The 27,788-nt window shown below is 39.5% G+C and overlaps 1 protein-coding gene across 2 annotated transcripts in view; it reads left to right on the plus strand.

The window, feature by feature from the left end:
- The window catches only part of VPS37A (VPS37A subunit of ESCRT-I), a 28,367-nt gene extending 1,407 nt beyond the window's left edge, over nt 1-26,960 (plus strand). Inside the window, exons 2-12 of one of the 2 annotated variants that reach the window (XM_053660049.1) lie at nt 6,641-6,715; nt 8,542-8,656; nt 9,239-9,339; nt 13,143-13,368; nt 15,087-15,157; nt 19,839-19,966; nt 20,047-20,105; nt 20,179-20,247; nt 23,326-23,469; nt 24,722-24,802; nt 25,253-26,353. In XM_053660049.1, coding sequence (XP_053516024.1) covers nt 6,641-6,715; nt 8,542-8,656; nt 9,239-9,339; nt 13,143-13,368; nt 15,087-15,157; nt 19,839-19,966; nt 20,047-20,105; nt 20,179-20,247; nt 23,326-23,469; nt 24,722-24,802 — 1,069 coding nt within the window. In that variant the 3' untranslated portion in view covers nt 25,253-26,353. The other variant, XM_037128861.2, reaches the window with a different exon arrangement.
- The last annotated feature ends 828 nt before the right edge of the window (nt 26,961-27,788 follow it).

The raw sequence follows: 27,788 nt of genomic DNA on the forward strand, positions 1-27,788 counted from the left end.
AATGAGGCCTATTGGTGATTGAACTTCAGATGTTTCTTGGTTCTTTGTCTCAATTGTTCTGCTTGTTCAGAACTTTCAAAAGGTGAAAATTTGTGATATTTAACTGGAAAGAGTGGCGTGCTATTTGATGTAATGGTGGCTTTCCTTTTGGAAATTAAGTTCATAGAATTCTTTTTAAGTTTTTTTTCTAAAATGTATTCTGTACTTACCTGTAAGAGCTTCTCTTACAAGATATGCTTATAGAACAAGATGACTTACTTTTAACAAACATAACAAAAGTCTGTCCCGTTAGAAAGTGTCACCTTGTAAGACTATTTATATACTAAATTAGTACTACTGTTGCCAAAATACTTTTTAGAACCACACTTTTGGAATTCATTGCTTTAACACCTTTAGTATATTCTGTTAAACATTCTCACTGCTGGCAGTTTTTTATTCTTCAAGTTTGGAGTTGAATTTTTGAAATACTCCAAAGTCTCTTGCTGCTAGGGCTGGTAAATACAGGAAGCGATTGATCTGTAATGTATTGGGGAGGGGCAAATACCGCGAGATTCTAAAGCAGCTGGTAAAAAACGATCTGTCTCGATCTGTCTCTGCGGTATACTGCAGCTTAAAGATGTTTGTTTAGACAGACACTGATTGGCTATTCTGAAGGGGCACTGTGCAGAAGTTGCAATGTTTTGAATAGTATTTTAATGAATAATACAAAACGTCCAAATAAACTGCCCACCTCATTTTTCATAGCTATCTTTTCACCAAATGGAAGGTCAACAGCTCTTCCTGACAGTGAAAGTATCTGATTTTTTCTGCCTTCCTTCAGAACCCCCCACCCCCATTCTCTCATCTAAGAGAGATGAGAGAGAATCCCCCATTCTTCCAACTCTTAATCATCTTTCAACTCTTCATAATTCAAAAAAGTTTTATTTTAGGGAAGAATCTGTTTCTCTATGGGTGTGAACTTTTTTTGTTACCATAAAAATTCATCTTCCTCAGGCCTCTCTTAAAGGTTAGATGAGTTTTATGTGTATTTCCTCATCTAAGTCTTACTGATTCAGGCAGGCAAATGGGAAACTATTTAACCAAAGCATAGTAACATGTTTGTCTGCCGTGAAAATGGAAGTTGAAAGTTATGTAGACTGTACTCAAGTAATATAATCCACCTCTGAGTAACAATCATCCAGTGATCGACTTGCCACTGGTAATGCCCAACCTCTGGGCAGGAATAGAACCATTCTGTTGTCTCTCCCACTTTCTAAAGAAGCTCTCTGGAACGCACGCTGTTGTGTTCCCCATCCAAATGCACGTCCCCTGACTTCTTGGAAGAACACCTGTTTTTGTCTGGGTTCCCCATCTGCAAGGCCGGGTGCTTACTGTAGGTTGTGCCCTTTCAACCCCAGTAAGTAAATAAGGGTTGTTTACGCTCCTTACCATGCTGTCATTCCTCCTGCTAGTTACTGTGAAAGCAGGGCTCTCAGCCTACTTTTGGTGAGTGGCAGGTGGAGCAGAAGTCCGCTGGGGAGCTAGCTGTTCCCAGCCTTTCCTCAGTAATAGAGATGTCAAAATGAAATGCCTCTAATGTTTTGGATATTGTACTGTTACATGGGACATCTCGAACTGCTTGGATAGGGAAGGAAGACAGGCTGACTACTGAATGTGGTAGAGTAGAAAGCTGTAATGTCTGTGATAATATCGTGATGCTGAATTGCCCAGTTCTGGAAACTTTCTGCCTTGGGACTTCTTCCTGTACGAGATTAATAACCCCTTACTATTTAAGCCATTTTGGGCCTGATTTTTCAATTATTGTACAATAGTTGAAAATATCCCTAGTGATACCCACTAGTCCCAATATTTAAAGATTCTTCAGAAGTGAAGCAGTTAAGTATTTCCCTCCGTTTTACCTGCAATCAGAAAATATTAAAAACTGATGGTCCTTAACAGTTACCATTCTTTCTATCCTAGTTTCTTCTCTTTTAGTATCTGAAAGTTAATTATCTCACTTTATTTTTATTTTATTTCCTTAGTTCTAAAACCATAGCTATATTATAAATGGTAATTATTGTAATTAACTATGTAAATTCAAAGTTATACAAATGGTAATCATTTTTTATTACCTTTTGCTTAGGGATATCAACTATCTCAAGTGAAAGACTTCTGCATTTATTTTAATAATCAAATACACAGTAATTCTGATGGTATTTTTATTTTCAATAAGGAAGTCTAACTTGGGAATTATACTTACCAGAATTGCTTTTTGTTTCTTTTCTTACACTGGTATGAATAATAGTCTTAATGAAAGAAGCCATGTACCCAAAGGCAGGAGAATCTGATGTGTCAATAACCGGCAGGGCAAACTTGGGTGTTCACATAACCTCAGTGAGAGGACTGGCTATCTGAATTCTTCCTGCTCTGACGACTTTGGAAGGCAGCTATGCTCACCACTATACCACCAACGCCGCACGCTCTGACGACTTTGAAAGTCTGCTGGTTCCTAGAGTCTCTCAATGTGCATATTCTATTAGAGATAAAAGACAATAAATTGGAGCATCATAAGTGGAAATAAGCAAAAATTATCGACCTGAGAAAACAGCTTTCATTAGGTGAATGAAAACTTTATAACCAGACTGTCAAGGATTCCAGTTCTGGCTCAAACATATACTATGTTCTAGCAATAGGACCACTTGGCAGGCTACTCGACTTTCCCGAGCCTCCTTCTGTAGAATTTAGGAATTGTGATTTCTGCCATGTGGGACGGTTGATATTTAGTAAGTATAATCAGGTATTAGTGCATCTGGCATATAGTAATAACCATATGACAAATGACATCCTTTTCCCACTGCACTGAGTCAGTGTGCCTGTAACCTTTGCCTCTTAGCCCACATGCTCAATGCCTCTTAGCCCGAGCTTATTGGTCAGGAATCCTTCAAGTCTGCCTGTAGCTCGTGTATCTCTGGCAGGGCTACTTGTGACTTTCCATCCAGAAAACAAGTTCCTTCCGGAGAGTTTCTACACAAAGGCGATGTACCTCTTCTAAAGGAAGTTAAATATAGCACACATAACTAATCGAGAATATTATCTGGCACACAGCAGATACTCTGTAAATTGCAGTTATTTTTATTTTATATTTTAAAAACATTAGTGCCAATCTTCATCACCTTTAAAAATTGTTTTGAGATTTTTCTTTTGCTGCCAGTCCCTGAGTACCATTGTCAACATTTATAATTTGAGGTTTTTTCATTAAAGTTTCCAAAATTCCCATTTAAAAAAAAAGTCTTTATTATATAGAGCAATTTCAGATTCACAGCAAAACTGAGCAGCAGATACAGAGATTCCAATATGGCCCTTGCCACCTCCAACTTTTCTTTTAAACTAAACTAAACTCGAAAGATCTGGAAAGATTTGGTAACAGTTTCCACATAGCAACATTAGCTTTGAGCTGAAGAGGAGCTGTTCGCTTTGTGGGGCTGTGGGGGGCTCTTTTCCATTTTACTAGTTTGCAGTCGGCTCCCTGTTGTACTGCAAGCAACTGCCTTCATTCGTGTGCATTGTCTGACAATTATAGGTATTTGAGATCAAAACTTCCTCATGGAAGGAAATCTCCTTGTTGCAATAAAAAAAAAAAAAGTCCAAGAATCTGCTATGCCTTAGCCTATTGAAGCTATAGAAATCTACAAAATATCAACATTTTGAATCTATAAATGGATGTTGAGCTCATAAAAAACTTTAAAGTTATGTATACCAAACAATCTGTTATTAAGTGATTTTTAATTTGATACATTAAATCATATAGTCCATTTATAACCAGTGATTCATAGTTATAATTGTGGAGTATATGACACAGTAAAGCATGCTACCATTTAAGAAAAAGTTTCCTAAATAGTATCTTAACAGTTCCAATGCTAATTTCCCCTTTGTAGTCTCAGTCAGTACCTACCTTGAAAAGAAATGTTACCATACAGGCAGTCATTTCTCCATTGCTAGTTAAGTCCAGCCATAACTGCCTCTCCCCTCCCACCTGTGAATGAAGAAATCAATCTAACTATCTAAAAGTAGAGAATAGAGTAAACAATATACTAGAATATTATGCTAATAATATTTTAAAAATTTAAAAAGGTTGTAAAATTACACTTATTTAGAAAGGTAATTACAATAAATTACTGTGGGGAAAAGAGCAAGTTACCAAACTGTATATGTGGTGTAATTATATTTTTGTTTTAAATAAGACTGTGAATATAGAAAGATGATTAGAAGGTTATATACCAATGTGTTGGAAGTGCTTACCTGGGGCATACAAGGTCCTGAGTGATGTTTACATTCTTGTGGATGAAAAAGGGGTTCTATGTAAACTAACCCCACAGGGTAGTCTGATCATACATTCATAACTGGACAGGTCACGGTAAGTAGTCATGCCCTGGGCCTATATAACTGTTTAGTAAAAAGCTTATCTTTGCCTTAAGCAAGACCCTATCCAGTATTTTCATATTCTAGGTTAACACACCTTTGAAATACGTGTAACCACCCTCAAGAGGGGACATAATCTTAACTGTCTGTAATTCACTTCCTACCTGGCTTTCTCCCACTTCCATGTAGTCTTCCTTACGTTCCCTCCTTAATTTCAAGTGCATAAATCAAGCTGCAAAACTCATTCTCCAGCATTTGAGACCTTGCTTCCCAGTAACTCGTCAGTCTGTGCTCAAATGAGTTCTTACAACATTTTGTGAAGGTTTGGGTATTTCTTATGTTGACATTCTCTTTGCTTGTTCTATTTCAGTGAGACTGAATTATTTTTTAAATCAGTTTTTTTAAAGTTATTAAAAATAGCAAGAACTTCAAAATCACATTTGTGGTGAATATTAAGGGAATGATCCTTGGATTAAATAAGTAGGACAAATATCTCCATTTTGTCTAATGCAGCTAGTATAGGGGAGGACAAAGTTTTCCTAGACACTTAAAAGACCCTGGCAGGGTCTGAAAATTAAACTGACAGAGTCACAAGAGAAAAGCACACAGATTTTTGTCATCTAAGTTATACCTGACACAGGAGCCTTCAGAAGGAAACGAAGACCCAGAGAAACAGACCTGAGTATGTTATGCCAGATTCGGTGAGGAGGGGATCAGAGTGGTGGAGGAATATGACGAGGAGTTAAGGAGTTAAAAAAAACTGTGTCGATGACACGGTGCATTTGAGGATGCTATCAGTTTCCTAGTCCGGACGTGATCCCCAAAGAGAAACGTTCGTAAAATTTTTGTTAAATTCCAATGTTGACTCTCATCTTGAGTCTCTTGTTACTTGTTTCTTCTCTCCAGTCATAGCCCCATTCTGTGGATGTAAGGAGAGAAAGCTTATCAACATCTACAATTTCTCTAAAACTGTGTCTCAACACTTTCGAACCTTTCAGGCTACCTAAAATTTACATATTGTAGAGGCTAGGTTTTTATCAAAGGCCAAAAAATGAAGTAGTTAAAAAAATGAGGGAAAGGAGGTTTTCTACAGCTATTGGTTGAAGAAACCAAAACAACAAAAAATAAATTATTAATGTTAAATGCTACACCTCTTTCAAAGGTATTCATTCTTGAAAAAGTTTATGTCAATCATGACTCATTAATACTACTTACCATTTTTCCCTTTGGAAATGTTATGAATATTTCTTAGAATTCCATGTGAGCCCCCCAAAATTTGGCTGGCAAATTATAATTGTAATAATGTATGCCTTCTAATTAACAATAAAATAAAATTCTGAATGTAGAATGTTAAAATATAAGGGACTTAGAGTGGTTGGCAATTATGTCTAGCTGCTAGTAACAAAGACTCCCAAAATAGTGACTCACACCCAGTAAAAGTTCTCTCGCAGGAGAAGACTCAGTTTAACATTTCCAAGTCATCAAGAACCGGTGCTACTTCCTTCTATCTACTTAGCTCTCCCCGGTGCCTGCCTTCATTCTCAGGGCCACCAATGGTTCCGTGATTAACTTCAGAGCTGTCTGAAGTCCAGCCGTCAGGTCCCAGAAGAAAGGGCAAATAGACCCTCATCAGGTTTTTGTTCCTCTTTAAGATGCTTTTCTGGAAATTCTAGCCCCAGCTTCAGTTTTTCTCTGTCTTACTGGCTGACACTTAAGTCTATGGCAACAACCAGCTGCAAGAAAGACTAGAACATTGCTGCTCAGAATAAAAGCGGGCCTCTCTTTGGAAGAAGGGGGGTAATTTGGTTTTGGAAACAGCCAGCAGTCTCCATCCTGGAACTGCAGGAGACTTCTCATCCAGATGTTTTAGGTACCACCGGTTGGCAGCAGGGTTGTAGTCAGAACGCGGATATCGTGCTAATCTGTATTAACTAGAGGGTTCACGATTGCTTCTACTAATAATGAATTGGATAAAGTGATATAAGTCAATCTAACAAGTGTTATTCTTGGGCTCTGCCACAACATCACCCCTCACCGCACACTCACACAGTGGGTGTTGCAGAAGATTATCGCCTCTTATTTGATAAACCTTTCTGTGATCATTTTCCCCTCAAAATACAGGTTATATTGGCCATCTAGAATCTGGTTAAAATTAAGAACAGTTTTGTTAGGCTCTAAAAGCATTTAACGTTTGTCTTTAGTATTAATGGTTGTATAACCTCAGGTACATTTCCTCCCACAGTATAGCTGAGATACAGAAAGATGTGGAATACAGGTTGCCCTTCACCGTCAACAACCTGACAATAAACATTAATATGTGAGTAGAGTCGTACCCCACTTTTCTATGTGACATGACTAAAAAACTTGTTTTTGTTTCTTAGTTGTTCTTAGAAATAAACTCTTTAAAGTGAAGTATTTGAACTATAACTTATCAAAGTTACACAATATTGCAAAATGAACATTTTGTATATTGCTGTAAGAAAGAACTATGAAAGAGGAAATGTGATAAACAGATGTGATAATAATCGTTAATACTGTGATCAGTTTCATTAATTTGTACTCAAGGCCTAGCTGGACGTAGGCTGAAAGAGTAAGAATAATAATAAGAATCCATGAAAGGGAGCGTGCATGGAAAACCGTTCGAGGTATATTCAGCTTTACATCTGAAAGAATTTAAAATATATTAGTTTTCGGAAGCATAAGCTACATCAGTCAGAATGTTCAAGGCTGAATTTGATCTGCTGGTTATTGTTAAAGAAAAAACAAAGTCAAAAATGCAATTATGAGGTTAATTTACTAAGTTATAAAGAGAAAAGCTGGACAGTGATTGCTGAAGTACCCATTTAACTGTAAGTGCAGTTACAAGTCTTCAGTCGGAAGGAACTGAGTTCTGACCTCCGATGGCATCAGGTGGCTGCCTTCTACAGCTGGGGGGAGGTGAGGCGGCACCTGCCTGGGAGGCAGGCCCCATGGCTCATTGCGCTCCCCATCCTCGTCGCCTAGCATGGTGCCTCACATAGGGACCTTTCTAAATCCTGGAGGAGTTCAGGGGACTAAAGCATGACTGTATGACAGTGCCAAGCATTGTGCTATGTTACCTTCATACATAGCAACTTTTTGAGTCCTCACAGTAGCAAATGAGGGCAAATTATAGATACGTAAGTAGTGATCCCATAGCCAGGATACAAATCCAGATTGGTTGGGCCCCCAAGGCCATTCATTGCCTTTTTTTACCAGACTAGTTTAACATCTTCAACTCCATGAGTTAAGTAGTTGTATTTCTCTTCAAATGTCCCATGTACGGCTTTAGTAGGAGAAGCCATCAAGGACCTGGCTTTCTTCTTGACATTGGACCAACAGATAGTTTTCTGAGCCCCCAGCGGAGCAGAGAGGCAATTTAAAGGGACACATTCTTCTGAGTTTTAGAGATTTGGCAAACAGTTTCATAGCCAGTAAAATCCCATTTTTTAAGACTTTACTCCCTAGTCTTTAATTTGTAATGATTCAGAAAAGGTTGGGATTTTCACTTTTTGTGTTGAAATTTACTGTTTTATTTTTAAACCACGTGATTGACCTCAAAATTGGGAGAGATGTGTTAATTGGGACATTTAGAAAAGAGTCATAAAGAAGTAAGGCATTGTGACAGCTATAATGTTTCATTTCTAGTACTTTCATTTACTCTTTAAAAAGTCAATAGATAGTGAAATAATTTTTGGCAGCCTTTCAAAGGTAGGAAAGCCACAGGTAAAAAAAATAGTTGGCCAGACCTGTGGCCCAGTAGCTAAGCAGGTGGGTTAATATGGCCCGTCTGCTACAGGCGCCTGCTGTGATTTTCAGTGGAGATGTTTATAGTTTGGTACATTGTGTGTGAAAGCAAGTAACTGTCACGGTGTGACAAATATTCCATAATTCAGGGCACCCATGTCCCACATTAAGAAGGTTTTCTATGGAATTACTTGTATATCCTTTTGTATATTTTCAGTCATTTCAACAACCTAATAGAGCACTAATTACTGAATGATTAATCCAAATGAACATATGAAAATTTAATTTGCTTTAGCTAACTTTGTTTTAGGATTTTTACTATATAATGTAACATTTGTTGTCTTTGTTTTTGTTTTTCATCTGTTCTACCTTTACCAGATTGCTTCCTCCACAATTTCCTCAGGAAAAACCAGTGATCAGTGTTTATCCACCAATACGACATCATTTAATGGATAAACAAGGAGTATATGTTACCTCTCCATTAGTAAACAATGTATGTTTATGGTATATTTATTAACAGGTGTATTACTTTTCTACTAAATATTTTAGAAATCTAAAATGCACTTAAAATCTCAGTCTGGAATTAGTAATTTAAAAAAATTCCACTATGATAGCACTGACCCGAAGGTGGTGTTTCAGTGGTGAGGACCTGTTGGTCTTTGAACTTGGGTTCACAGCAGCTCCTCCGTAGTTGTTAGGGAGAAATACAATTCAGGTGTGAATTGAAGTTCTTGGGATACATATGTGATTGATTAACGTGAGGGATGGAACTATGTGTTCTCAGCATTTACCTTCGAACCTTCCAATTATTACAAATAGTGAAGTTGGAAATGTTTCAGCTCCATCATTGATTAAATAGACTATTAACTTGATTTATGGTGTTGATTTTACTAGAAAAAATTATAAGTTGTGGATTGCTAATATGTTTACTTGACACAACATCCTTTGCTTTTTATTTAATTCTTTACTTGCAAATGGATTTAATACTAAGTTTTAGAGTGAAGTCATGCTAGTGAGACCCTGTAATCTTTTTCTGAAAGTGATTTTGATCATCCTGTATTGCGGTTATTTTCAGTTTACAATGCACTCAGATCTCGGGAAAATTATTCAGAGTCTGTTGGATGAGTTTTGGAAGAATCCTCCAGTTTTAGCTCCTACTTCAACGGCATTTCCATAGTAAGTATATTTATAACAAACGTTTGCATATATGTAGTTTAATCAAATTAATCAAATTGTAGTTTAAAATTCAAATGATGTTAAAAAGCAGTTCTCTGTTTTCTACATCCCCATCATCATAGAAATACAGTCATACTTCTCAGAGGCAACATTCTTCTTCTTTTATCTGCTTCTCTGATTTTTATCTTCATCTTTATAATATACACATACTGCTGACTCTCCTGTTGTTTTAGACATTATCCGTTGACTTCCTATTATGATTAATGAGAACTTTAGTAATTGTTATCTTTCACAGATCTTCCTTTCTCCTTATCTTCCCAGTGAAATTATATCATGATTTTTACTTAGATTTACTTTTGGTGTTTTTATTACTGTGACTCTCTACAAATTTACTGTTGCTGAACCAAACACATGATCATAATTAACATTTCCCTGTTACAACTTTTTGCTTTTTCTGGAGTTAATTTTATTTGCATTTTTCATTGGTTCTGTTTTCTTAGATCTCTTTCAGTTTTCCTACTTAACGGTCTTTTACACTCTCCTGGGGGCACCTCCAGCTTTCACTTCTGATTGGCCGCAAAGCTGCGCCTGTGTTTTAGATTTTTTTTTTTTTTTTTTGGTCGTAGTGTCATTCCACTTCCACGTGCTAAAAATCTTTTCTGGTTCCTAAGGCTTCATAACAAATTAGCCACAAAATTGTGGGCACAATGAAAATAATAAATCCATTTGTCATGCTCTCTAGTCTTCAATTTAGGAAGGGCTCGTCAGAGCAAGCCCTTGTCTCCTCTGCTCATCACAAGTGGCTGCCGATGTCAGCAGGTGTAACTAGACATGGTCACTGGGTCCCGGGCTTCCTCATAGCGTGATGGCTGATGTTCAGTAGCGTGTGCATCCTGGGAGACAACCTATGAGAAAGTCGCAGTGAAGTAGTTGCATGAAGTCTTTCCCTTCTGCCTACATTTGATTTTCTGAGACAGTTGCAAAATCTCGGCCAGGTTCAAGGGGAGGAAAACGAGCTTTTCCTCTGATAGCGGAGTGGTATGGTTCTGCAAGAGCAGATGGGACCAGCAATAATGCTGCAAACATTTTCATAAAATACAACGTGGACGTTTGGAAGTCCATACATTTTGAGACATTTTTGTAAATCTGTAAATACTTAGTAGTTGGTACAGGTCAGTATCTAAGTTGATGTGGTTTTTTCCTCTCAGACCTGTTTATATATGACTGTTGGTGCTAAGATGTCCAATGCTATTTAGATTTTTGATCTTTGTAACATGTTTTTGTCTTTAATGTTCTGAAACGGCACGGTGATGCAACTTCTTGTTCTTTTCTCTTTCCAGAATACTTCTTGAATTTTTTGCCCAGTCCTTCTATTTAACTGTAAACAACTTTTTCTTGGTCACAAGTCAAGGCACCTTCAAAAACGCCAGGGCATCCATCTGCTTAGCTAGATTATCGGGTTGACTGGGCACATCAGCCCAGCCCTCATCTTTGCCTCTTATGTCTGTGTCCTGGAGTCACGGGCCTCACTAATATTTTTGTTTGTTTGTTCTCTTTATCTGTTCATTTTCAAAGAAATACAGAATACTTCACAAACTTGTCTGTTGTCCTTGCTCAGGAGCCACGCTCATCCTCTCTGTGCAAACCCAGTAATAGCGCTGCCAACGTGAGCACGCACAAGAGTTCTTTGTCTAAAAACTGTGTCTCCTGTCTCCTGTCTGGATGGGGCTAGATATTAACTCATTCACTCTATCTGAACATAGAAGCCAGCAGGTTTATCTGTTATTTCGAATAAGTTCTACAATAAAGCGCACATTACTAAAAAGCAGGTTTGATACATCTATACTACAAGGTCAAAATAAGGCAAATTGGTTCAGAATTATTGACAGTAATTCAAGAATAGTACAAATATTTTCTCATGCTGATCATATTGTTTTAAATAACTTATGTTATATCTACAGGTATATCACTTATATTCCTATAGATAAAAGTAAATTTTTAAGGTAAAGATGAGAGCTTCTTTGAAATAAACAAGCTCATTAGAAAACATTTCAACTTAATTTTTTAATCTATAATATAGTCATTTAGAGTAAAAATAAAAATGTATAAAGGAGTGTGAGGTGGAAAGTCACCCTGCCATTTTTATTTCCCTTGCAACTTAGTTCTTCTCATTGGTGTCCAAAGTTGTTTGTTTGGCTGTGAATGTATAGAATTCATACAAACATGAATGGCAGTCAAAATATATAGAGATTTCATGCATATATAAGGAAATACATTCATGTAGTACTGTATTCCCTCCTTTTTTGCACAAATGGTAACACACACCTCCCCCCCCCACAGTGGTCTAGCTTGGAGAGCTTTCCATGTCGGTCACCTATAAGGCACTTATTCGTGGCTTCAGAACATTTGGCTGATACCTACAGTCCCATACTGTAGTGACACAGGCTTCAGTTGCCCTGGATACTAGTTCTGGGCAATTTGGAGGTGTCCCCTTGGAGACAGTCTCAGAAGTCAGGCTCCAGATGAGTGTACAAGCTCCTTTCTGGGACTTAGAGCTGGAGAGAGGCAAGGGGAAGGTGCGAAGATGGCAGCCACCACCTACGGTCCCTGACAGCACTTTGTCAGCCCCTGGAAGTGCAGCAAACCTGAAACCTGCTCGTCAGGCCAAAGCTCCCGCACAAGCAGATAGACCTCTTCCATAGAAAGACGGGGCGGGTGGTTCTTTCTGCTGTCTGCACAGGGCCATAGGGATGGCAGTCTGCCCAGACCCATCCTGTGACTGCTGCCGTCCCACTGGACCCAGGAACCCCAGCTCCCCTGGCCCCCAGAGCCAGGCAGTGAAAAGGCGTCTCCTGCGTAGCAGCCATAAAAACAGGGTGCACCAGACCCGAGCCCTTGAAAAGCTGTTTCTCAGTTTGCTGCAGCCTTGGGGAGCTTGTGGACTCAAGTCCCCTTGGTTTTCATAGCTCAGCGACCAGATGGCTCATCTTCCAGGGCTGGTCTTAAAAGCTGTGCCCAGTGTGGGGTTCAAACCCTTGGCTCCTCAGGGAGAAATTGTGGGTTTTGAGTTCTCTCCCCATTGCGGGTTGCCCCACCCAGGGGGTGATTTATGGCAAGATTGTATCTCGTCCTTTCCAACCCACTTCAGTGTGTGCTTTTTCTTACCCGGTGTGTAGCTATCACTCAGCTTTTAGGATTTCTTTTGGAGGAAATTGTTCCACATGTAGCTCGAAGATTCAGTGTGTTCAGGATCTTCCTACATCACCATCTTGAACTAAAACCCATATTATTATCTTACAAAAACATTGTTTTCTGGTTAAATCCCAAGTACATACTTCTGTACTTCTTTTTCCAACACACGCTTGTTTTATGGGTGCATCTTGTTTTTCGTATTGTAACGTTTTTAGCAGCTCATCTGTACATTTACTTGGCCTTTACAAGTTTTAGAAAATCATTCTTGACTTTTGATAATTTTGGTCAACCTCCACTTGAGTAAATTTTCTGGATTAAATGTTATTCACCATTCTCTCTGTGAAAACATTGATTGATGCCAGTGGAATGTGCAAAGTTGAATTGTATATTGTATACTTTCTAAAACATTTTTCTTTTTCATGGGAACCAAAAATTGGGGATGGTTCATAATTTATCAACTTATATAATATTTTATTTGGTGATATAACTAGTCTTACCTGGTATAAGTGTATTCCATCTATAACTTATGACCATCGTTCGTTAGAACAGTTTAGGAACAATTTTACAAATTTACCCGTAAATTCTGATCTGATGTTTCTCTCTATCTTTAGCCTGTACAGTAACCCAGGTGGGATGCCTCCTTACGCTTCTCAGGGTTTTCCATTTCTTCCTCCATACCCCCCACAAGAGGCTAACAGGACTATCAGTTCTTTATCTGTTGCCGACACTGTTTCTTCGTCAACGACAAGTTACACAACAGCCAAACCCGCGGCTCCTTCATTTGCTGTCCTTTCAAATCTGCCGTTACCTGTTCCTACAACAGACACTTCAGCACAGGTCGGTATCTTTGGTTAGCTAAATTTCGTGTCTTTGAGACATTAATTTAAGTAACAAACACTTATTATGTGTCTCCTCGTGCCAGCCACTAAGTTAGGCACAAAAGATAACGAAGATTATTTAATCCCATTTTCAACCCAATGAACAAACTCAGAAAGTCACCAACATATAATGAAATAATTGTAAATAAGGAACATAGACTAGAGTAGAAGACATAGTCTCGAGTTATGGTGAAGGCGCATTTAAAAGAATGGTCAGTGCCCCCAGGGACCAAGGTAGAACGAGAAGGGAACATGGGAGACCCTGCCCGGTGCAGATACTAGGTGCTCAGTTAAAATGAGGCGGATGAGAGTGAGTGAATTTATGTTCTGATACATGGCGATGAATTTGTCAGAGTGACAAGTGGTTACATAAAGCACTGTGACCTCTGTGAAGAGGTAGCAGCATTAACAAAGGCATGGAGGCAGAAACTGGACCATGTGTTTATGAATCTGCTGTAGAAAGATCTCTGGTGTTCTGTCATGTAGGGCTTAGCAGAGGCTCAGGAGACAACCCTGTAGGAGAAGCAGATGGAGTAGCAGCAGCACACTGGCTGCTGCAAGCGTCCCATTAGTTTGAAACATTGTGTGGTCCCTAATTAAGCTGGTAACTTGCCATGTGGGACGTTACTGAGGTAGAGACTGATAGTCAGCATTTAATATAAAAAGGGATTTAAAACCTCCACTTTTAACCCTTAGTATCACCCAACTTTACTAGCTTTAGTGTTCGTGATCATTTAGAATATAGACCCAAGCGGACATTGTTTTCCAAAATCGCTCATTGTTCAACCCAATGAGCAATGAATGTATTAATGAATACATTCATTGAATGAATGAATGTTATGAATACATTCATTGAATGAATGAATGTTATGAATATTCATTAATTTGATGAATGAATATTCATTCATTCAATGAATTATTGATAAATATTATGAATTCAGTATTAATGAATATTGTGAACAACTACAGTTAAAAGCATAAACAAGATGACAGAAAACTTTTCATGAGTCTTCAATTTTAAAGTCTAATACTTTCAAAGATTTTATTTGTTTACTTTTAGAGAAAGGGGAAGAGAGAAAGAGGAGAGAAATATCCACTGGTTGCCTCTGCTCCCAACATGGGACCTGGCCTGCAACCCAGGCATGTGCCCTGACTGGGTAATGAACTGGCAACCTTTTGGTTCGGAGGCTAGTGCTCAATCCACTGAGCCACACCAGCCAGAGCAGGAGTCTTCCATTTTAAAGTCATCTGTATTCAAACGATGGATAGACTTTTCCTTATCTGCCCTACTGTCTCATTGAGCTTAGTTTTGTAACTATTTAGGCTTTGTCAACTTAATGTTCTCTGATATGTAATTCTTTTTGTTTAAGAGAAATGTATTAATATATTTCAGTGAAATCCACAGATAATTTGCCACACATGTACCAGATAGACTTGAGATTTATATTATAGCCTCTGTTGGCCCAAGAGACTGAACAAGGTACTCACATGACACCTGTCCCCCCATCCTCCCCTCAAAAAAGCCAGTAGCTCTATAAAGATACACTGAAAAAAAAATACAGTAAAGAAAGCAGGCAGAGTAAAGAGTAAGAACAGTGTACAGTGTGAAGATGAAGATGTGATGAAAACAATAAAAAAAAATGGCTGAAATTCAATACCATTTCAAATTTTCTTTAGATAAACCAAAATGGTTTTGGTTACAAGATGCCAGATGTCCCTGATGCGTTTCCAGAACTCTCAGAACTAAGGTAAAGAACTTGGAGAATAACATCATTTCTCACTGTCTCTTTTATTTGTAAATGCAAATCAGATCTTCATATTACTCAGTCAGTTTTATGTCTTACGGGTTGTATTTACTGAGTGACTAGTATTTATCCAGGGACTTTTCCAGGTGCGGGGGATGATACAATAATGACCAGGATAACAATGCCCTTTGTCTTGTGTGGCTTACAGTCTTGTGAAAATTATTTCTTAGTACATTATCCCTGGAGATTTCAAAAAATATCTTGGCCTACTTTAGACCTTTCCATCGTTCCATTAGTAGACAGACATTTGTACACAGAAAAATAGATTAGAGTTCTCTTAAAGTAATAGGAAGGTGATTTGATAGAGCCAAATTTTATTCAGTTTTATGGGAAATAAGTTCGTAGTATTCAAGTTTAAGGTACAATTTTTATGGAACACTTCTCTTAGACGGTCCATGAAAAAACCATATTTTGTGGCCACTCAGCTTTGGGAGACATTGCCTCTTTGCAGTCCCCGTTGAAAGTTCACAATACTCATAAAGCTCTTCTTAATGAGACTACCAGATTCCATTTAAAAATTTTTTGCAATTCTGTCTTTTTTAAAATCATATTTTACTGATTATGCTATTACAGTTGTCCCAATTTTCCCCCTTCTCCCCCCACCCAGCACCCCCCACTCCCTCAGGCAGTCCCCACACCTTCGTTCATGTCCACTGGTCATTCGTACAAGTTCTTTAGCTGCTCCATTTCCTATGCTGTACTTTGCATCCCCATGGCTGTTTTGTAACTACCTGCCTGTACTTCTTAATCCCCTCACCTCTTCACCCAGTTTCCCCCAAGTCCCCCTTCTGTCTGGCAGCTATTAAAATGTTCTCCATATCCATGACTCTGTCTTGGCTCTTCTTCTGTGCTTAGTTTGTGTTTTTAGATTCAATTGTTGATAGATACATATTTATTGCCTTTTTATTGTTCGTAGTTTTTATATTATTTTTCTTAAATAAGTTCCTGTAACATTTCATATAATAATGGCTTGGTGACAATGAACTCCTTTAGCTTTTCCTTGTCTGGGAAGCTCTTTATCTGCCAGCTCTGTGGCTCCATGTGGGGTGGGCTCAGGAAAAGAACAGTGGCCTTTGCCCTCATTCTGTCTGGTAGAAAGCTGTCCCCACGATCTCACCTTGAAGCCAGACACTTCAGTTCCTTCCCTGACCTTGGTGCCTTTCAAGCTGCTACCCTGGTGCTGGAGTTCACAGGGAGTAAGTCTGAGTAAGTCTGTGTGCCGGTTCTATAAGAGGAACTACTTGGGACTCCAGAAGTTTCTTCCAGCGACTCAATGCCCACTGGTTTTGCACCCAGAAGCTATGGGGACTTATTTCCTGGGCTGAGAGGCCTGGTGTGGGGCTGGGACTCCTTGCTCCCGAGATATCCCTGATTTTTATCCACCACGCATGGGTGTGGGACCAGGCTGTTCCATGTCTCCTCTTCTACCAGCCTGAATGGATGTGGTTTCTTTATTTCTCTAGTTGTCAGACTTACATTTAACTTGATTTTTGATGATTCTGACTGGTGGTGGTTTGTAGTTTAGTTGTAATTTTTATCTGGTTGCATGACGTGGCGAGCTGTGGTTACTATGTCGCCATCTTGACCGAAAGTCTCTTTAGACTTTGAAATATAGCCCATCAGGGTTGTGCAGCCAAACACCCATAAGAAATAGTATAGTTAAAAAAAGAAATTTAGCTTTATTTCACCCAATGTTTAACTATCATTTTAAGGGAATAGTAACTTCTTATTTTCTGCCGATGCTCATAAATTAGTGAACATTTACAGTATAAATGACATCCATGTTAAGGGTTTATAGGCATTGTAATGCTTGCTACAGCTCCACGAAGTAGCTAGTGTTACTGCTGTCACATTACAAAGGATTCTTTTTTTCTTCCTTCTTTAAAAAACTACTGTGAAAATATCAAAAATACAAAAAGGTGAACCTCTTTGCATGACTTGCTTCATATACCATTCTTCCAGCTTTACTTTTAGGAAGTTTGGGTATGGGTCATGATTATTTTAAACCAAATATCAAATATGTCATTCTTACCTACAACTTCTTCATTAAATTTCTATACCAGATAAGGACTTTATCATAATCCAATCTACATCGTAGTCATACCTAACAAAATTAATGGTAATTCTTTAATATTAATCTTATTTCCTCAGACTCTAATAATCAAATCTTTTTGTTGGTAGTTTCTTTGAATCAGGATTCAAAAGAAGGTCTACCTATTGCGTTTGCGTACTGTATCTCTTACTAAGTTTCTTTTAACGGTGCACTGTTTTTCCCCATCCTTTTATACACACAAACACCCCCACACACACTTACCACGCATATACAAATATACATAAACATAAATACATTAATATAGATTGCACACATATTATTACGTATTTGTCGAAGGATTGGTGTTTTTCCTATGGGAGCCCTCAGATCCTGTTCCCGCCTGATTGCATTCTTGTGGTGCCATTGAAGACGTTTGTCTATTTCCCATATTTCCTTCTGTTGGCGGCTATAGCTAAAGTTTTTATTAGAGTTAGATTCAGTTTCAATCACATTGTGTTGTATACCATAAGCTTACACAATGTTACATGTCAGTTATCTCATTAAAGCTGAAAAAAAGATTGAGGTTGAAATCTTTTGGCAAGTTTCCTAACATCATAATTAGTGCCTACTTCCTTGTATATTACACAAGGCCGCAGTGACGTCCAGTTGTCCTCTTTTTAGGGACATTAAGTCACGACCACGTTGACAGTGCCTGAAATCATGCTTATTCAGTACTTCATTAAGGGTTGCAAATGTGACTTCCTACTGCCAGAATTCTATGAAAAAATTTCCTAAATCGGCTATTTAGTTTTACTGAAATGTAATTGCAGGAAAGACAAGATAAATGCTTGATTTTTTTCCTCTGTTACCAATTTTCACAGTCATGAGTTGTTGCATAAGCAATCTCCAAAGGTTCTGATAGGCGAGGGTTTTTTTTGTTTGTTTTTGTAGATGTTCTTGTGTTACTAAGAACTCATACATTTTAAAAAGTGTATTTGATTGTTTCAGTCCATTGCAGTCATTATTCTTTGTGGTAAAAGTCCTATCTTTAATCAATAGGAAACTCTTCAAGTTGGCTTCTGTATCTTTCTGGCAAAACAAAGATTCCATGGGCTCACTCTGAACATTTCTTTTCCCTGACCTGAAGTCAGCCATTTCTCTGAAAGCTACTTATTCTTTTTCAAAATAACAATACCAGCCAAAAGATGCCAGAATTACTCTTACACTTTCTTTGGGAAATCAGTCTGGCAGAAGGGTGCTCAGAGCAGTTGGTGGAAGCCAGAGTACGCTCTAAGTGGGAGAGAGGGTCTCAAAGAAAGGAGGCGGAGACTTCCAGAGGAGGCGGGGTCCAAGGGAACAAGATCTGACTTCCTAACCCAGAGTTTACTGATGCGACTCACTGGAGTAGCAGCTCTTTGGGACTTGTGTTACGGATTGTGGGTCGTTACGCTGCCAATGTATCTGCGGTTTGAAGATTGTGGTTTTAATGGCAAACTCTAAATTAAATTGAGGTAAATTCTCTGCAGTCTTAGTTTTTGAGCTGTGCTTGTAGGAACTCAATAAATGTTTGTTGGAATCATTTATTCATTTAGTCACTCATTTATATGTTCAATAAATGTATACTGATGTCAAAAAACATCAATCCCAATATTATTACTGTGAATACCAAATGCAGGATAAGATTTTGATGATTAGTTTTTGTTTTTACACTTCTTTTGTCTTTAGGTTATACCACACCAGAGATGTGTAGCCAAATACTATTTTTTAAAAGTCTCTTCAAATAATATTTTTCTGGATGATTATGTAACGTAAGAGAAAAAAGTTTGCTTTGAATTTTAGAGACAACTTTTTCCTTTAATCTTGACTTCTAATCATACCTTGCTTTTACATGGATTTGTAGTCAAAACTAAAAGGTATATTTAGAAAAGTTTAGATTCCATTCTTACCCAGCTGCCTCTTTGACCCTGTGGATACTAAGGTGTGATTTGTTTTAGTCTTCTAAGCTTAAATGTGCAACACATATACTGATCTTTTATTGTGACAACCACATGGGCTAAACTCGGGAGGTTGAATCCTGGCCAGTGTGGCTCATTTGGTTGGAGCATCGTCTTATAGACTGAAAGGCAGAAGTTTGATTCCCAGTAAGGGCGCATATCCAGGTTCAGGCTGGGGGTTCAGTCCCCTGTTGGGGTGCATGTAAGCATTATCTGATTGATATTTCTCTCACATGGATGTTCCCCCCTCCACCCTCTGCCCCCCCCCCCATTCCCCACTCCCTCTCTATCTTCCTTCCTCTGTAAAAGCAATGAAAAAATGTCCTGGAGCAAGGGTAACAGAAGCTTAGAGTTTGACCTCATATGGCTGTTCACGCACCCCGGTCTTCATAGTCCTGTAGGGATTTGACAATACATTCAGACTACTTTATGTTCTGTGATATTTTATTTGTTTTTAAGGTTATAATTTCTCATGTGTGTATGCATAGTGCAAAAAATCATTTCGAACCCTATCAGCTGAAGAAAAGTGAAAAGTCATGAGTGTTTGTCATGATGCAGAACTGATGACGCTCGTTAACACATTTCCGTCTGTTTCCAGTGTGTCCCAGCTTACGGACATGAACGAGCAGGAGGGGGTTTTACTGGAGCAGTTCCTGACTTTGCCGCAGCTGAAACAAGTTGTGAGTGACAAGGACGACCTAGTGAAAAGTATTGAGGAGCTGGCAAGTACGTCTTCCCTTGTTTCTTAACTTGCTTAAGAAACGTGTTCTTTTTACCTAGAAATAAAACAGAAATTTACCTTACAGGAAAAAACTTGCTTTTGGAGCCCAGCTTGGAAGCCAAAAGGCAAACTGTTCTAGATAAGGTGAGTTCTCCTTTTGAAGAAATCCGTGTAATTGAAACATAGGAGGAAACAACCTGTTTGCTTTCTCTTTCAGTACGAGCTGCTCACACAAATGAAGTCGGCCTTTGAAAAGAAGATGCAGAGGCAGCACGAGCTCAGCGAGGTAAGGCGGCGGCGCCTTCCCGCACGGGAGCGCCTTAATCTGCACGTGTGCCGGCCACCTGCTCACTGTCATTCGTACCAGGAAGCACGTGTGAGGAGTCTACCTCTGTAGGGCACGGCACCTCAATGCTCGTGAACAGCCCTCAGTTACCAGGTGTTGTAGGTCTTTTGTGTTCATGCAAGAGCTTCTTTGGTTCCAAAACAGAAGAGTATTAAAAGCCCCTTAAATAACTTTTCAGGGAAAGTTATTATAGAGCTGGTTTAACTCTTGGAATAAAATGTGGCAACAAAAAGACTTTAACTTTAGACTCACTTGTAAGCTTCTGTATAGATACCTTAAAAGAAAAGTGAGCAGCTAGAAAAAATACGTAAATGTATAATTCACCACAAATAATAAATTTAATGCTAGAAACCTGGTTACATGAAAAATCACAAGCATTTTTAAAACTCCACTCAGTTTTGAAAAACAATCTGTAAAAATAAAAGAATAGAGAATGTCATCTGTATGTCATATCAGTAACATCATAGTTAACAATATTCTATTTCCTTTAAAACCGGGGTTTCTGGAATGTAAATCCAATGTAATAAAACAACAGGAAAAAATGATGGTAAAATAGAATATAAATTCTAGATTTCAGATGTGGTCATTCTTTAGAATTAAAAAAATAACAGCTAACATTGAGCAATTATTATGTGTTTTGCACTGCACTAAACAGTTGACATATTGTCCATTATTCTCCCCAGACCTCTGAGGTGTAGGTATTACTGTATTTCTGTTTTACAGATGAACCGTGGAGAAGGATAATAAATAACCCCCCTGAGTTCTGATAAATGGAAAGTATCAGAGTCAGGAATCAGACAGTCCTCCCTCCTCTTAACCCAAAACTCGGAGAGGCCATTGCAACCCTCCTAGATGCACATAGGAGCTTGGTAGATGCTGAGGAAGCTTTCACAGCAGTCAGCATCATTCCTTGTCTAAACTCTCCGCAAAGTTAGGAAACTTCGCCAAATAGCCCAAAAGAACACTTGAGTAAATGAAGTAATGTGTAATATTCATGGACTGAAAGATTTAATATTATAAAGATTCCATTCTCTCCAAACCTAAAAATTTAATCTCCTTACAATAAAAAATCCCAAGGGTGTGTTTTTTTAAAAATTTTCACTGATTTATTCTGAAGTTTATTGGAAACACCAAATGGGTAAACATAGGCAGGAGAACTTGAACAAAAAACGATGAGGACGACTTCCCTTTCCCAATATCAAAGTACGCAGTAAAACTGCATCGTTTAGACAGTAGTTTTATAGGAAGAGAGAAACAGTTCTATGGAACAGACTCGTGGGTTTATGGGAAATTGGAAACAACTGAGAATTTAATAAATATACTTGGCCCTCCATTTAGGAGAAAGATTCCTACATCATACTATCACAGTAACATACTCTGCAGGGGCGTCCAACCTGTGGCCTGCAGGCCACGTGTGGCCCAGGATGGCTATGAATGGGGCCCAACAAAAAACCTTAAAGTTACTTAAAACCTTTTTTTTTGCACCAGTTTTTATTAGTGTTTGTGTATTGAATGTGTGGCCCAAGACAACTCTTCCAGTGTGACCCAGAGACACCAAAAGGTTGGACACTTCTGCTAGAGTATTTAACTAGAAACCGTAAAATTATGAAAGGCAACTGTCTCCTAGGATTTTTTTGAAAAGGTTTATGTAGGAAAAACCCTTTGTAGGCAGGAGCATAAAAGAAAGAATTGATATGTTTAAAAGTTTAATAAATTTAAAACTTGTTATATTGAAGATCATAAAATCAAAACTGAAGAAAAGGGAACAAATACTTCTCACACATATGACAAATATTAATGCCAATGGTTCATAAATATCCCTTACAAATAGGCAAAAGAACAGGAAATTCACAAAAAGAGAGATATGAATGTCCAGTGAGTATTTTGAGATAACAGTTACTCTGCCTTCTGGACCACTTACATAAAAATTATTTGAAGTGATTCTTGAAATGCTAAAAAAAAATTTTAAATCATGGTTCCTAAGCTCTCGTCCAGATGTTTGCAGATGAGGACTCTGCTTCTCTCTGAAGTGTGGAGACCACTTCGCTAGACTCCTGATGCCAGGCACCCAGGAACCTGTCCTTTTTTATCCCCCCTGTACCCAGCACCTGGTGCTTCACACGTAGTAGGTGCTCAATAAATGGCATAATGAACAAGTAAATGTAAGCATTTAAATAGGTGCTCAGCCTTCTGATAATAATAAGCAAAATCACAGCATCTTGTGAGCCAAACTGGTAAAGGTCGATAACCATTGTTGGCAAGAGTGTTAAGAAGGTGGTGCCTTCCTGTACATTCCTGTGCGTGATGGATGATAATGAGTTTACTGCCTCACACCCACTGAGGGGACTGTTATTAAAAATAGATTTAGTTCCTATATTTAGTTCTTAGATTCATTTTGAATTAATTTTTGCACAAGGAAAGGTAGGGGTTCGGCTTTATTCAACATGTGGATACCCGGTTCATCCAGTACCAGTGGACGAAGGCTTCCTTCCCTGCTGAACGGCCTTGGCACACATTATGAAAATACTTGGCCATGTATCTGAATAGCTACTGCTTTATCTTTCCATTTTTTTATGTCATCTTCAGTTTCTTTCAGCAGCGTTTTGTAGTTTTCACCTCTTCGGCTAAATTCAGTCCCATTGCTTTTGTCATATTTTGTTCAGCCCACATTCAAAGGGAGGAAGATTACACGGGGGCAGAGAATACCAGGAGCTGGGTTCCCTGGGGACTGCCCCAGAGGGTGCCCACCGCAGCGACCTGAATACTGCATTCCAGGAGAGGACAGTGATTTGCCCGGTTTCTTTCATTTAATAGTTTGCAGCCCGCGGATTGGTTTCTCTTGTGTCAGGTGTCCCCGTGTGTCCCAAAGCAGAGGGCCTGGTGGAGGCAGATTTTTCCAAAAGAGCCTAAATGGCGCCTATAGTGAACCGCTTCTCCCTGCCTCTGCCTCGTTTCTGTCTCTCTAAGGACTTTTCCTGGTCGTTATAGAGTAATATAGCACCTGATTTTTTTTTCCAGAGCTGTAGTGCGAGTGCCCTACAGGCGAGATTAAAAGTAGCTGCACACGAAGCCGAGGAAGAATCCGATAACATTGCGGAAGACTTCTTGGAGGGAAAGACTGAAGTAGACGATTTTCTGAGTAGCTTCATGGAGAAGAGAACAGTATGTAACACTCCGCAGTTGAGGACAAGGGGCAGCGTAATATCAAATTGAGTGTGTTCACGAGTAAAGGAATGTTAGCACGTCCTGGGCCGCAGTTCTGAGTGCCGTGAAAGGAAACCAAAGAGCCTCTGTTGAGGACGATAGCAGCGTCCCACTGTCACTTGAACTCTGCTTGTTGTGAGTACGCAAGCAGGTAAACCAAGTAACAGGCCTGTTTCAGAAGCGATAGCGAAGGCCCCACGTGGGCGCCAGTGTGGCCTTAGTGGCTGTAGTGTGCTCCGAGCAACCTGCCTCACAGGTCACTTTAAGGGAGAGGAAGCCATGGAGGTTAATTTTTTAAACATTATTAAGAACATTCTGGAATAGTTTCTGTTTGATGATTATTTTCATTATATTTAGATAAAAATCAAAAAGTCTACTTAGCAGTATTGTGCCCTTTGTCGGAGTCCCACATATTTACCTGGTTCCTCTGAAACCTCACCTTCTAGCCCCGGCCAGTGGGGCTCAGTTGGTTAGAGGAGAGCCCTGTAACTGACCCTCTGGGGGTTCAGTTCCTGGTTAAGGCATAAGGCCTGGGTTGCGAGTTCAGTTCCTGGTCCGGGCTCATACGGGAGGCAACCAGTCGATGCTTCTCTCTGGCATCGATGTTTCTCTCCCTTTCTCCCTCCCTCCCTCCCTCTCTAGAAGCAGGGAAAAATGTCCTCCAGCGAGGGTAAATAATATTAATACATAAAAATAACCCTTTGTCACTACACTTGTAAAACGTATGTGCTATATATACACATGCCTGTTCTGTTCAGGAAGGCGGGGCAGGTTTTATCCCCAGTTTCACGAAAGAAAATGGGAGTTCGGGGACGCTAACAACTATGGTTATAGCACTAGTGTAAGTGGCATCAACATTTCATCGATTGTTCCTTCGTGCTGTACAGCTGTACCTTGGAGTTTTGATTTGTTAACTTCCCTGGTTAACAGTGTTAGGATTTATTTTTGTATTTTTAAAATACAGATATTTGATATTACATAATTGGAACTAATATAAAGCATCGGTTTGTTTTATATTCTAGAAGTGTATATAGGTAAAGGTTATCTGCCAAAATTAATTTTTAGTCCTTAAATTCTGAACTGCCTTAAACATTCAAAACTGAAGTGTAAACAGGTTTAAAGAGTCTCACTTAGAATTCTTCTGTAATGTGGGGCGTAGTAGACAGATTGTGGGAGAAGTGACTGGTATTCGAAATGATTTACCCTCTAGATTTGCCACTGCAGAAGAGCCAAGGAAGAGAAGCTGCAGCAGGCGATAGCGACGCATGGCCAGCTCCACGCTCCGCTGTAGGTGAGTTGCGTGCCAGACGGTTCTCGTCTCGAGGCTGCTGCGTGGCTGCCCGGAGTTACTCTCAGGAGCCTGTCCGCCTGCTCTGAGTGCAATGTCGTCGTTGCAGCTCTCGTGCTGTGTAATGTGTAGCGTATTTTCCCTCACATCTGGAGCATAATGTTAGATTATAAGCGTATAGCCAGTAGAAACCTTTTGGGTATTTTCTTAGTGTGATGTTGGCTTAAATGAAATGTTTTTCTGCAACATCAATAGCTATTTATGTATTGTGAACTATAATGAGTTCCTTTCTCTCGGCTAGTTTGTGGCATATACTATGTCCTCAGTAGTCTTCTTTGTCATTTCTTCCTTTAAAATGAACTTCCAGTCTGTCTCTCTTCCATCTCACGCCAGGGTTATTCCCGTAATGCCCTCGCCAGCCCCCTGACCTCAGGGTCTCTCCTCCCTGCACAGGACTGACAGGCGGACCTTCCGGCAGCCCCACCCGATGCCCTGGTTTCTCTGCTCTAGAACCTGCGCTGGGCCCCTACCGATGGCAGCACCATGTTGTTCTCTCTGGGTTTAGGTCTTCCGTAATCCGACACCTGCTTGAGATTATCCATTCTGACTTCCCATATTTTTCCCGATGTCTCATGTGTCACGTTCTTTTGTCTACCCCACGTTTCTGTTCATGGTTTTTCTTGATCTCAAGACAGTCTTCCCTTCCCTCTCCATCCGTCTCATTCAGGGAGTGATTCGGCTGTAAGAACTAATTCCCACCCCAACAAGCTTTAAGTAAAAAGCTGTGTTACTGGGTAACGCCGGGATACAGACCAAGCCAAACACAAGAAAGTAGAGCTCAGTCACCTGGGAGAGAAAACACGACTAGCGGCTGCAGTGGTCAAGGCTGCTTCTCTGTCTCTCACACCCTTTCCCGGACGGCTGGTTTCTCAGTTCTGCATCTGCTTTTCCTCTTCGGAGGGCCTTTCTTTACAGCGCCGCATCTGCTTCGGCCGTCGCTGCCCACAGCCTGATCTTAGCAGTTCAGGCAGCCAGAGGAGACTGACACGGGGCTCCCTGCAAGTCCCTGGGGAGGGGCCGGCCTGGACTGGGGGTGTCCGTCCTGACTCGGCAGTTCGGCTTCCTCTGCCCACTCGACTGGGCTGAAGGAGTGGACTTTGAGAAGGGAGCGCAGGGAGGTCCCTAAAATGGGGAGCGGACTACGGGGAAGGAAGGAACAGGCACTTCTGTCTCCAGTTAAAGTCGTCTGCCCCTGCTCTCAGTCTCGTTGTGTTTAAGATTAGTGCCAGTGTCGAACTGTTTATATCTTACTTTACAGATCACACTGTCAGTCCCTGAGGGTACAGGTTGATTTGGAGTATTCAGTGTGTGTCTCTCAACGGGGCGAGAAGAAAATGGGCACTGAGTCACTGCTTGTTGATGTGAACATGCTAGAACTCTTTCCCCTCCTCTTTTCCCTCATGGTCACGTTACCCTTTTGTAAGTCAGTCTTAATGGGAGGAGGATGGAAAGGGATGCAAATTTACTATCTTAAATGAACTCTTAGGGTTTTTTAAATTTTCTTTCCAGATTTTCCTGAAAACATGAACTGCCAAGAGAGGAATGGGACACATAACTAAGCACATTTATATTTATGATTTGCAAATTGGCATTCATCACAGCAGCTGAATTCATCAATACACTGTACAGACTGTATACAGAACTGAGAGTGGTTTTGTACAGATCAGAATGATTGCTATGATCTTGACTTTGAGAAATTTTTCTGCACTATTTGCACTAAAAATGTTTATTTATTATGGATAAATCCTATCATATTTAAGTGTCACTGCTGTTCCTCTCTTATTATTGATGGAATAATTCTGCATGTAATTTAGCTAGTTTTCATATTTTATAAAATGACTTCATTTAAATTTGTATTTTTAATTTGAATCTGCCTCATTTCTTTATCAAAAATAGCCTGTTTCCTCTCAACTTTTTATGAAGAAAATCACTTTTCAGACTGTAGAAAGATTCTTTATTTTTTCTCATTCTTTCTGGATAACCAAATTTTCAAAAACAGTATCTTTTAGATATTCCTAGTGTCAGTAAACATTAAACCTGCCAATGTGCCATCTCAAGAAATTAACTTTTAATATGTATAATAAATCAAAAGAATAAACCAGCTGCTTTTATATCTTGTTTTATTTTTAAAATTAAAGATGCACTTAAGAAGCAATACAGGCAAATAAATATTTCACCCACTGGAAAAATACTTGCCATTCATCCGTCCAACGTCAACTTTCATGCTGACTTTTAATGTAAAGTATGTGATGTGGCGGGATAAAGGTGGGCCAGGTCACTAACGTTGAAGTTCAAGATCTTCTTCGTCAGTGAACAGTTAACCTGGACCTACAAAAAAAATCAGTGAAATTTTCTGATCTTTATTGTGTTAGCTTTTCATAACAGAAAAGCTATACTAATAAATAAAATTAATATTTGACATTTAGAAAGTTAGGTTTTTTTTTTTAAGATTTTTATTTATTTATCTTTAGAGGGGAAGGAAAGGAGAGAGGGAGAGAAATATCAATGCATGGTTGCCTCTCGCGTGTCCCCTTTGGGGACCTGGCCCACAACCCAGGCATGTGCTGATTAGGAATTGAACCAGCGACCCTTCGGTTCCCAGCCTGTGCTCAGTCCACTGAGCCACACCAGCCAGGGCCTTCTCTGGATTTCTAGATGAGTGAGGTAAGTGTTTCAGGTCTGTGCTGAGTCTCCTGGGTACTCAGGAACTTTCCTTACTGCACCAGCCAGCAGAGCGTCAGCCTTCCCTGCAGTCATTTGCAGTGGACAGAGGACACAGCAGACCTGACTTTCTGTAGACAGGTAGCTTTTGTACAAACAGGTAGACCCTAGAACAAGACACCAGAGGTCCAGAGGCGTTCTGAAAGGACGTCAGTTCATTTGATCTACTAATTTTATTAAGCACCTACTTCAATGAGGCATTGTGGAA

This window comes from Artibeus jamaicensis, unplaced genomic scaffold, assembly GCF_021234435.1.
Source record: "Artibeus jamaicensis isolate MK-2021 breed Jamaican fruit bat unplaced genomic scaffold, CSHL_Jam_final scaffold_833, whole genome shotgun sequence".
Taxonomy (NCBI): domain Eukaryota; kingdom Metazoa; phylum Chordata; class Mammalia; order Chiroptera; family Phyllostomidae; genus Artibeus; species Artibeus jamaicensis.